The 12,403-nt window shown below is 35.2% G+C and overlaps 1 protein-coding gene across 2 annotated transcripts in view; it reads right to left on the reverse strand.

Moving 5' to 3' along the window:
• Positions 1-12,403, reverse strand: part of LOC106076363 (alkylglycerol monooxygenase-like) — a 32,288-nt gene that overhangs the window by 15,751 nt on the left and 4,134 nt on the right. The window contains exons 2-3 of one of the 2 annotated variants that reach the window (XM_056045674.1): positions 3,429-3,579; positions 2,679-2,806 (exon numbers count right to left, since the gene is read on the reverse strand). In XM_056045674.1, coding sequence (XP_055901649.1) covers positions 2,679-2,806; positions 3,429-3,542 — 242 coding nt within the window. In that variant the 5' untranslated portion in view covers positions 3,543-3,579. The remainder of the gene's footprint in view (positions 1-2,678; positions 2,807-3,428; positions 3,580-12,403) is intronic. The other variant, XM_056045675.1, reaches the window with a different exon arrangement.

Here is a 12,403-nt window from a genome sequence, read left to right on the forward strand (position 1 = left end):
ATGAAATCTCTATACTGACTTATATTTCATTGACTATAAAGTTGTTCAGATTTAAATTATATGTTACATAGATTAGGGTTGTAAAAAACTACTTTTCTTATAACTTCTTTACAAAACAACGCCTTGTTTCAGCTTTTTCGAAAATTTTCACATTTTTTTGTAGTGTTTAAAGATCTTAATATCTAGTCTAGATATAAACTTGGAGAACTGAATTCTGCAAGCTTCTAGTAAAACTGTTCAATTTTGGAATATTTAGAAAAACAAATTTGACATGATTATTACATTGGAGTTCAATTAAATCAAGTCACAAATCTGGTTTTACTACCTGCAATACATACTAAAAAGCATTCTGTAAATATTTAAATCTTTTTCATAGTGCAGAATTTTTCAAATCTTTCAAATTTGCATTGAAATTATCATGTTATTTTCATAATACCTAAGCTTGTCTTCATTCACAATAGTCAGTAAATTTAAATTTGTGAAATGAGACAATTCGTTTTCGTCTGATTTGTAAATAGAATAAGTTGTTTGAAACCTTCAAGGTGGCCCCAGATATCGTTAACACATTATTTTTCTCTGTATCTCAATGAGAAAAAAAAAAAGAGAAAAATAGAGCTCTGTAAGCTCCCACAGTATGGTCAAGAAGAGTTTTGATAATGTAATGAAACAGAAAATAATCTTAAAGACATAATATTTTGGATTCCCTTTGTATATATATTTACAATTTTCAGAAATTCAATTTTACCATATCAATGTTCATTAACTCTAGTCCGACAACGCTGCACTAAAGTATTTTCAGTTTTAGATGCTCTGAGAAGTGTGCATTGGAAACGAAAAAAAAATGTACAAGTGGCGGCATTGAATAGCAGTTTGAGATTTTCTTGATAAACTAAACAATGTCAAGGACTCTTAATTTAACTTCACTCTATACCATTAAAACAAAAAGAAATGTATATGCTGTATCTCCTTTATTCGCCCAAAACAAATTGTAAGTCCATGAGAAAAAAAACTTATGTTTTCTCCATATTTGGTGATATAAGCGGGAGAGTTTACAAAGTGTGATTCTGTGGTGCTGATAATGCACACAATGAATAGACCACCTAACATACTCTTCAAAAATACAGCTTATCATTACGTCCTTCATATTGTACATCGGACAAACAGAGTTGCTATTTTTAGTTTTTCTGCCATTTATGAAAATCTTCAATGATAGCGTGTAGATAGAAGGAAACAAAACAGATTAAGGTCGTTAGAGAACTTTGTGATTGAATACACTCACAGAATGTTAAATAAATTATTTATTCATTAACTCTTTCTCTCCGCAATTATTTTTCCACGTTTTGAAGGAATTCTTCATTTGCTCATTACTATTTCACTACCCCTGTTATGATTGGGCTTTAATAGCTTTGTTGTTTGTTATCATAAAATATTGTATTTGGTATAGAATTAAAGGGAAATGCATGCTCTTTTTATATAAATCAGAGTCAAGTTTAAAAATTAAACATTAATTTAATTTTATGAGGTCAAAATCAACGATGGTATCGTCGATTGGGAGATAAAGAGTTAAGATTAATGCCTGCGAGAGGAATAAATCGAGGTGAAACTGATTTTATTGCTAATGAAGGCCTTTTTTATAAAAAAAAAATGTATGGGGGAATGAGAAATTGGGTTGATTCTAATGTAAGCCACGGTGGCTGCCTAGCTGAATGATTTTTTTATTTTAATATGTCTCAATTTGAAGCATTAATTTTGTTGTCATTCCCTGAGATCAGTTGCCTTCCCGAATTAGTGTCTGCCTCCCCAAAGTGATAAGCTTTTTTTTTTGTAATGAATTATCGTGGGTAATTAGAGAATCTTATCTTTGCCGGAATAACTGTCAATAGCTATCTTTTGTTTTTGGTGTATACGATGTATAGAATAAAGGAACTGTAGATAAGCTATTTTTATTCAAGCACTGCGAAATTCAATCCCGTGTGTGATTCCATTTATAGGTTAATTTTGTTGTTATTTAGTTGTCAAATTTGAAGTTGTGTTTAAGGTCATCGGCTTCGTTAATTTATCGCTGAAATCTCCAATATTTGAAATATATAGTTTACTTTTAAGTATTTTCTTTCAAAATTCGTTTAGAGAAACTGCCAAATTTGGTTAAAAATCTAAATTTCTTCTAGTCTTACATCTCTACCGTCTCATTGCCATTTTACACTAGAAGAGATCTAGTTGGCAGGGAGAAAATTAAACATTAATATCCGACTGTTTTTAAAAAATCCAATTTCTCAATGACCAGACTACAAGTGCAGTTGACTTCAACGATGACATATAAGATTCGTTTGATTAAGACGTAAGCATTTCCTTTCTCTTATCTTAGCGTTTTGCGACATTTTTCTTATGACGCTTCCAGAAAAAAAAGGGTGTGGCTAGCCATCTATGAGTGTTTTACAAACTTTTCCTTAATGGAACATTTCGCACATTCGAAGTATTTGGCGGAACACTTATTTTTTTAGAGTTTAATTCACTCGATCTAAGATATTTGTAAGAGATCTGCAATCTCCCCAACAGGTGTCCTAGAGGTTTCAACTGGGATCTCTAATGACTTAAGTACTTAAGTAACCCCTGAATCCCTTCATATATATTTTTTTTTTGTCTTTTCAAACCAAATTTTTAGCATTAATCTGTCGTACATTGGTAGCGTGCTCAACACTGCATGTGAGATGCTATTTACGCTATCATTGATTCGTGGCCAATTCTTTCCTTGACGTCTCAACATGAAACACTCCAACAAAAACATGGCGATGAAATATGGAAGTGTCTGAAAGTAGAGAGAGAAATATTGATCTTTTAATGCTGGGAATTTGTTACGAAACATGAACAAACAAAAGAATTTTTTTTTTAAATAAAAAATGTATGATATATATATATTCTGATATCAAGCAAAATAATTAATTTCCAATAATTTATTAACTAATTGGTTATTTTTTTTGTATTGACTCATGTCTTGTCAGGTACAATGAATAATTGTGCAAACTTTCAACTTGATCTGAGAATGGGAAGTGGGAGAACAACTAACGTGCTCCAACTTTGGACCAGACAGAACAAGTTCATTTGTACAAATAGTACACGGTAACAACAAATAAAAAATAACGAGCTAAGTGAAAAAAAAAATATTAAAAAAAAAAGCAAAGCTCATCTTAGGGGAAGAACTGTTTATTTATAGCCATATATATCAATATTCTACGATTTTTCTCATTATCAATATCAAACAAAATTTATTAATTACCACTACTTAATTAATTAATTTTTATTGATTCATATTTTGTTAGGAATAATAAATGATTGTGAAAATTTTCAACTCGAATTGTCCCAGACAGACAGACATAGTGAGTCATATCTAATTTTATTATCAAAGTAAAATAATGTTAATGATAATTCACCTCACGTCTAAAATCTGGCACATTTTCTACTCTCTCGTAGGATGTTTCATTTGGAGTCACTAAATAAAACATGCTCCGTAAATTCTGGATTGAATGTGCAGGTTTGGAGTCCATTTATTCCCTGGCGTAGAAATCTATAATGTTTGAAGATCTATAAGAAAGAATAATGGAAACAAGAGGCTAGATCTCATAACAATAAGTTCGTTTTAACGTGTCCTGTACTTCAGAAGTGATTTTGGTTTCGCTAGGAGGCTACATTACTACTTTTTGTTGTTTTTTTGTTGTTGTTTTGTTTTGTTGACCATGCTTTGAATGTTCCTTCAGAAATGACGATTACAGCATCTACCCCTCGTCTTGCCATCGTCTCGTTGGTACAAGGTTCGAACCCTGCCCGACCCATCGGAAATATGGATGAAACAAAGCTACATCTGATTGGATTGCATCCAGAACGATGGTTCACTCTGGCCGTTGTCAGGAAACTTCCGTGGATCAAGAGTTCCGAGCGTCTTCGACTCGATTCCTACGACAATCACAAAGTAGGACAAGAGACATTGACACTGATTGTGTTGTGACTCTCAGAGTTCAAATATTTGCTAAGTTGTATGCCATCTTATATTTTTAATGACACACATTTAGACTGACTGTGTTGAGACTCTCAGTGTTTCAAATATTTTTATAGTTATTGTATGTCAACTTTTAATGGAACACAATGTTATTGTTTTTTTAATCGGTTCCTAAATAATAAAATAAGTCAGTGTTCGTTCACCCATTCGATATATCAAAACAGGTAGCTCGTTTTAGGAGTCACTTAGCTCCGTAGTAAATACACTTTCAAGCTTAGAAGTACAACTATCGCAAAAAATGTTAAACCTGCATTACTAAAAACTACAAAAAATAATCAAACGATCCATGTGTAATTAAATATCCATACATCACAACATCTAACAGTTGCACTGTTTTCTCACACATCTATTCACACATAATAATACTAATACAAATAATAATAATAATACAAATATTAATAATAATAATAATAAGGCTTGTCTTCGAGTCTGAAGATCAATGAGAAATGCAGTACTCACCCATACCCAGTTTATAATTACATCTCTTCAAATAAACCCGAGGTTAGACTCGGTAGTTGTAGGCCTATAGGATTGTAGTGACAAAAGAAACAAGCTTTGACTTGAATGTGAGAACTTTATTTACTGGCAAGACAATACATTAACTAATAAAAATGACGAACGTAAGCGACATATCAGGAACACGTCATGACATTTCTTTAGTCTCAGTACTTAAAATCTATGTTGACTCCAAACAAACCAAGGTAGATATCATGCTTTAGCTTGTCTACTTCCTTGTTATAGAAAGGTTCTAGTTTGTTTGTTTTTTTGTGTCATTTAAAGTAGGCTTATTCTATTGTTGTTTTTATATGTCGTCAAAGAACAATATATGCACTTGTGAGTCAGATCAACGAATGGTCTTTCCCTTTATATTTATGTAAATATGTATGTTGGCCTCTATTCGCTTATTGTGTGACATGCGTCTTTACAGTAAATGTCTATGGTGACGCTAGCCTAAAGGCAGACCACGAATACAATGGATTAACGAGGCACATCTACAACAACTTAAATTTCGGGCATGGAAACGAAAAGCTTAAGAAAGATCTGAATGGGAGGGTTTGCTGATGCAGGCCAGAGCCCTCTAAGGGCTGTAGGGTCACTGGGATGGATGGGTGGAGTTGACGCTAAACCATGACTATTATAAGCAAGATCAGACAATATTTTCTAGAATTAATTTTGTAAAAAAAAATCGGTTAAATTCAAGCCTACTTTATGAAGTGGATGATAGTCTACGATTCCAACTTATATTTATTCTAGTAATGCTTCCTTTTTTTTTTGTAAAGAGTATTTCAGGTGAGCTTTGGATAATCCAGTTCTATTAACTGTCTATTTATTTAGGTTTATTCAGCTCTTAACTGACTACAAAGAAATGTTTGAGTAAAGTGCAGCTATTCACACTGAAGCTGTGTTTAAAATACAAAGAAATATTTGAGTAAAGTGCAGCTATTCACACTGAAGCCGTGTTTAAAATACAAAGAAATATTTGAGTAGAGTGCAGCTATTCACACTGAAGCTGTGTTTAAAATATAAAGAAATATTTGAGTAAAGTGCAGCTATTCACACTGAAGCTGTGTTTAAAATACAAAGAAATATTTGAGTAAAGTGCAGCTATTCACACTGAAGCTGTGTTTAAAATACAAAGAAATATTTGAGTAAAGTGCAGTTATTCACACTGAAGCCGTGTTTAAAATACAAAGAAATATTTGAGTAGAGTGCAGCTATTCACACTGAAGCTGTGTTTAAAATATAAAGAAATATTTGAGTAAAGTGCAGCTATTCACACTGAAGCTGTGTTTAAAATACAAAGAAATATTTGAGTAAAGTGCAGCTATTCACACTGAAGCTGTGTTTAAAATACAAAGAAATATTTGAGTAAAGTGCAGTTATTCACACTGAAGCTGTGTTTAAAATACAAAGAAATATTTGAGTAAAGTGCAGCTATTCACACTGAAGCCGTGTTTAAAATACAAAGAAATATTTGAGTAAAGTGCAGCTATTCACACTGAAGCTGTGTTTAAAATACAAAGAAATATTTGAGTAAAGTGCAGCTATTCTCACTGAAGCTGTGTTTAAAATACAAAGAAATATTTGAGTAAAGTGCAGCTATTCACACTGAAGCTGTGTTTAAAATACAAAGAAATATTTGAGTAAAGTGCAGCTATTCTCACTGAAGCTGTGTTTAAAATACAAAGAAATATTTGAGTAAAGTGCAGCTATTCACACTGAAGCTGTGTTTAAAATACAAAGAAATATTTGAGTAAAGTGCAGCTATTCACACTGAAGCTGTGTTTAAAATACAAAGAAATATTTGAGTAAAGTGCAGCTATTCACACTGAAGCCGTATTTAAAATAAAAAGACGTAAACCAAATTTCCAGATGATTATTTATTGAAAAATGGGCGCGGTGGCTGAGTGGTTTAGCGGTTGGCTTTCGAACCTGGATGATTTTGAATTTCGGGATTTTTAGGTCATCCCTGAGTCCACTCAACTCTAATGTGTACCTGACTTTAGTTTGGAAAGTAAGGTCGTTGTGCTGGCCACATGACACCCTGCTCGTTAACCGTTGGTCATAGAAACAGATGACCATCATCTGCCCTTTAGATCACAAGGTCTGAAACGGAAAATTTACTTTACTCTACTATTATTATTACTCTAGATTCTAGATCTGTTACAAATATAATTAGATGACAGATCCTAACTAAATGATACGATTACACGACGGTCATGTGTGGTGCCCCAACAGTCCAACGGATTAAAGTGGTGAACGTGAAAAGAATCTATATTTAGACATTTACATGTAGGCATGGTACAAAGTTCATTTAAAAAAAAACACACATTTTTAACCTTCAGAATAGTCTAAATTCTAAATCATGCGAATGACAAAATAGTCTTTGTCCACTCTCTGTCTGTCTCTCTCTGTCTCTCTCTCTCTCTCACTGTCGCTCTCTCTCTCTCTCTAGGAAATACTTTTGCTTTTTAGTTGGTTTCTTCCACAATTTTGTTTCAGTTTAATTTTTGAAAGAGGAATAAAAGATAATAAAACCCGGGTTTGATTAAATTGTGATCTTTAAACCTTTAAATTGTGTTTAAATTACTTGATTGATTATACTTATAGAAGGGGCGAGATGTCACAGATCATTGTTTGTATGTATGTATAATCTATTTTTACATATATATTATATAGGCTACGTCAGATAAACTGTATCCACGAATGACCGGAAGTGTGTTCGTTTTTAGACAAAGAGGCCAATGTGTGATTTCACATTTTCACAGCAGTTATATACATTAGTGTACAGTAATATAGAGATCCTTTGCTACCAAAATTAAGATGCTGTAAAATGTGTCACAACAGATTCAAGAAACTTGTTGAATCCCATAATGATGATGTACTGGAAGTAACATTCACAACGCCATTTACTCCTGGAGAGCGAGCCTTGTTACATGACGTAGAATCACTAACTCAGAGTCACGAAGATGTAGAATCCTTAAATTCCTCCCGAATATAGAGAAGCAAGTGCGTCTTCGGCTTCCATTCAGACTTTCGGTAGTTGCGCCTTTGGATAGTATTGGTATCGGCTTTAACAATTTCCTCAATAAATTGAGAATTAGTATAGGACTTTGTGAATATAAATGTGGGGAACAAAGAATATGAACAGGACGATGACCATTGTGGGCGATGGAGGTGAGAGCAAAGAGAGCTGTGACAAGTGTTGTTTTTTTTTTGTGACAGTATGCACCGGTACAGCGTACCGGCACCTTTTCCAATCTTATATTTTAACGTTTATTGTTAATTTATTAGTAGTTAAATAAATACTTTGCATCAGCATTGTCAGCCCCAGGAGACAAAGACATATTACTTAATTTGAACCAAGTAGACAACATAGGAGATATAGAAGTACAAGAAAAGGGAATCCATAAACTATTAGTGAACATTAAACCCAAATAAAGCGTCTGGACCTGATGGTATTCCAGCTAGATTACTCAAAGAACTAAGCAATGAGCTAGCCCCAGTATTCAAAATACTGGAACGAAACTAATGTCACCCCCTCCCCCCTATTTAAAAAAAGAGAAAAATCTGACCAGTATCACTTACAAGCATCACATGTAAAATCCTAGAACAAATAATATATAGGAACATCATAAACCACTTAGACAAACATAATGTCCTTACTCCATACCAACATGGTTTTAGGAAATATAGATCATGAGAAACACAACAAATAAGACTAATTGATGATTTTTCAAAAGGTTTAGATCAGTGATTCCCAAACTACGGCCCGCGGGCCAGATTCGGCCCAAGAAGTGGTTCTGACCGGCCCGCCAAAACATCAGCACAAGACTTCCCAGCTTGAGAAATTTCGAGCAATACAGACAATAGATTTCTGAGCCGTGTTGTCTTCATAAACCTTGCACATTTCCGAAAATAGTTGCTGTGTACGATCACAATGTTTACAAGCACTTAATTTAGTAGAAAAACTGAAAGGAGAGAATGAGAGAACAAACTGTAATAATAAATGGCTCTAAATCAACACCGATAACAGTAAAATCAGGTGTACCTCAAGGAACAGTCTTAGGTCCACTACTATTTTTAATTAACATAAATGATTTACCAAATTGCACTAGTTCAGGAACAAAAGTCAAATTATTTGCAGACGATTGCATAATATATAGAACAATAAAAAAAAACACAAGATACAGAAATTTTACAAAGAGAATTAGACGAATTACAGAAATGGGAATCAAATTGGAGCATGTCTTTCCACCTAGAAAAATGTCAGTTATTAAGAGTAACAAAAAAAAAACTAAAAAAAAATTAATTCCACTTATCTTATTCATGGCAAACCAGTAACACAGACTAAAAACGCAAAATACCTAGATGTTATAATAAATAAAAAACTGACATGGAATCCCCATATTGATGAAACTATCAAAAAATCAAACAAAGCATTAGGGTTTATTAAAAGAAATTTAGATAAATCAAATAAGAACATAAAACTAAAATGTTTTTTAACCTTGGTTAGGCCAATAATAGAATATGTTCCTCTGTTTGGGACCCCTCAACTCAAGAAAACATTAAGAAACATTAAGACACAAAATAGAGCAGTGAGATTCATAACAAACGAATATTCACATTTGACTAGAGTAACACCTTTAGTAAAATCTCTAAATTTTGGAAGCCTTCAGGATTGAAAACTCAAAAAGTAAAGTATCAATATATAAGTCAGCAATTATACATAAAACACTGAACCTTCAAATACAAAAACAGAATTTAATAAAATACTCTGAAAGACACAAAGATAAAGGCACATTTCTCGTTCCATTTGCTAGGACAAATTTGTACAAATGCTCTTTCTTCCCTATCGCTTTGAGAGCATGGAATGGGTTGCCTGAGCTAGCCAGGAAAACCAGTAACTTGGTAGAATTTAGGTCATTGGTTAATATGCATGACTAAATGCATGACGCGTAGGACGTAATCATCTTCTTCTTTTTGAAGTAACGTCTGTATCATATAAGATAAGATAAGTTAGGCAATCCATCACTGACTACCGGCATCTATTTTTTTACAAAAAAGAAAAAGCACTGGCTGTGACAAAGACGTCTTGTAATAACTGTCCAAATGATTGTTTCTAAATTGCAAGGTTTCTTTCTTGTTCAAAGTTTTTGATGAGGGACTTTCCTATCCCATGAATGTGAATATAGTAATGTATTGTAACAACTTTCATGTATAAGTTTTATGATTCAATGTTTTAATTATATCTCAGTGTTTCAAAATCACCAATTCCAACGAATTAATGTTGACATTGTCCAAGTAAATACTGTGTCGGCTGTCTTCTAGATCATTAAGAAGTTTAGTAGTTCACGTGGATATGCAGCCCCAGCTGTAACCTACATATAGGTCGCAACATCCAGCGAAAACATAACCGTTATCTGCCGGATGTTTAGGTTTAGGCTCTCTTTCCGCCGTTAACGTCAATTCTCGGCAGTAGATTTCCCTTTTGGTCTCAAAGATGTACACAGCGGTACTTAAAATAACCTCCGGCGTCTCCAGCTGTATTGTTAAGAAGCCTCCTCTGACGGGTGCTCTTTTCTATTTCAGTTAAAGCAAGCTGGGGAAAGCTTGACTTAAACACGTTTTCGGAGGGGGGGGGGCACCTCTGTTGCGCAGACCACTTTTCCGTTCACCAAAAAGCAACGCCTTTGGTATACGGTCGTCCCCCATACGGAATGTGCCCTGCTGTCCCTCAACTGTTCATATCAGCGTTTGCAAGTGCACTTTATTTGTTGTGCCACCATATTCCCATGATAGAGCGCAGACATCTTTGGTGAAAGCTTTCAAGAATTTTTAGTTGCTTTCTGTTTAACACCAATGTCTCTTGAGAGATTTACACTATACAACCCAGAGTGCACTTAACCTTTGAGAGATTTACATTAGTTAAATATATTTTATATATTCTACATTGATTAGATTAGTTTGTGATATACCTATCTGTTAATAAATGCTGTTCAACAGTAATTTATCAATCAATGAAAGATATCAAAAAGAACAATACGGTGCACCCCCTAATCCCAATGAGAGGGTGTAGGGAACAAATGCACCGGATATTTAGGCACGCGGAAATTTAGGCACCCGGATATTTAGGCACCCTGAAATTTGAGCACCGGATAATTAGGCACTTTTTGACAAGACGGAAAATTAGGCACCGGAAAATTAGGCTCTCTTAAATTATCGACCTTAATTTTGAAAATAATTTTAAAATTGTAATGTATATTTTATCCTCAGGCTATGGGCTATCGGTGACGTTATAAAAAATAGCAACTATAACGATTCTAACTAAAGAAAAGCTGACAAAATGGGGAAAAAAATGACAACTATCAGAATGTGTGGAAAAAATTACTCATGATTAAGAATCATTATATAATATAGGGCCCACCGAAAGTACCGCAGGAATGCTACTATGACACTGTATGTTCAATCCTTTTAGGGCCTAAACACTGAGCGGTTAAAAAACTACATAAGACCTATGTTTCTTTTATAGATATAGAGTTCACTGTATACATGCGTACAGTTATCGATTAATTATTAAACTTAATATAATGATTTTGAGGTCAATTGGTTATAATTAGATGCTAATCATATGAAATGCGTCTTATAGACTGCATTGTAGGCCTACAGAAATGCCCGAGGCGATATTGATATATATTGTAATAACTGAAGGGAGTCACACCCACAAGACTTGCCCACAACACAGACACAGACGGCGCTCCAATCCCCAGCGTCTTCGTCACCACTGTTTGTGCAGTCACAGTCCTGACCATGCAACTTCTCCTTCACCAACGAGTCTACAGGCAACTGCTCCTTCACCAACGAGTCTACAGGCAACTGCTCCTTCACCAACGAGTCTACAGGCAACTGCTCCTTCACCAACGAGTCTACAGGCAACTGCTCCTTCACCAACGAGTCTACAGGCAATTGCTCCTTCACCAACGAGTCTACAGGCAACTGCTCCTTCACCAACGAGTCTACAGGCAACTGCTCCTTCACCAACGAGTCTACAGGCAACTGCTCCTTCACCAACGAGTCTACAGGCAACTGCTCCTTCACCAACGAGTCTACAGGCAACTGCTCCTTCACCAACGAGTCTACAGGCAACTGCTCCTTCACCAACGAGTCTACAGGCAACTGCTCCTTCACCAACGAGTCTACAGGCAACTGCTCCTTCACCAACGAGTCTACAGGCAACTGCTCCTTCACCAACGAGTCTACAGGCAACTGCTCCTTCACCAACGAGTCTACAGGCAACTGCTCCTTCACCAACGAGTCTACAGGCAACTGCTCCTTCACCAACGAGTCTACAGGCAACTGCTCCTTCACCAACGAGTCTACAGGCAACTGCTCCTTCACCAACGAGTCTACAGGCAACTGCTCCTTCACCAACGAGTCTACAGGCAACTGCTCCTTCACCAACGAGTCTACAGGCAACTGCTCCTTCACCAACGAGTCTACAGGCAACTGCTCCTTCACCAACGAGTCTACAGGTAACTGCTTGAGACACCATTTTATCAAATTGATCTGTTTGTTCTTCCACTTGCCATACTCTTTCTACTACCTTGTTCCCCATCCTGTTAATTTGATCAAGCATTGCATCAATATCTTCCTGTATCTTGCCAATGAGCTCAAAAATCTCCGGTATAGGTAGGTCTCTGGATCTTCTTCTTCATCGATCAGGGCTTGAAGGAGACGAGCTGTAAGCACCTCCTTGCTACAACCAAGCTTCATGCGTCGGTAAAGAGGTTCCTGCTTAAGCTCGTTAAGAGTTGGTCTAGTTGTTTCAAAGATGCCATTGTGATCGAATCC

Source organism: Biomphalaria glabrata, chromosome 11, assembly GCF_947242115.1.
Source record: "Biomphalaria glabrata chromosome 11, xgBioGlab47.1, whole genome shotgun sequence".
NCBI classification, from domain to species: Eukaryota; Metazoa; Mollusca; class Gastropoda; family Planorbidae; genus Biomphalaria; species Biomphalaria glabrata.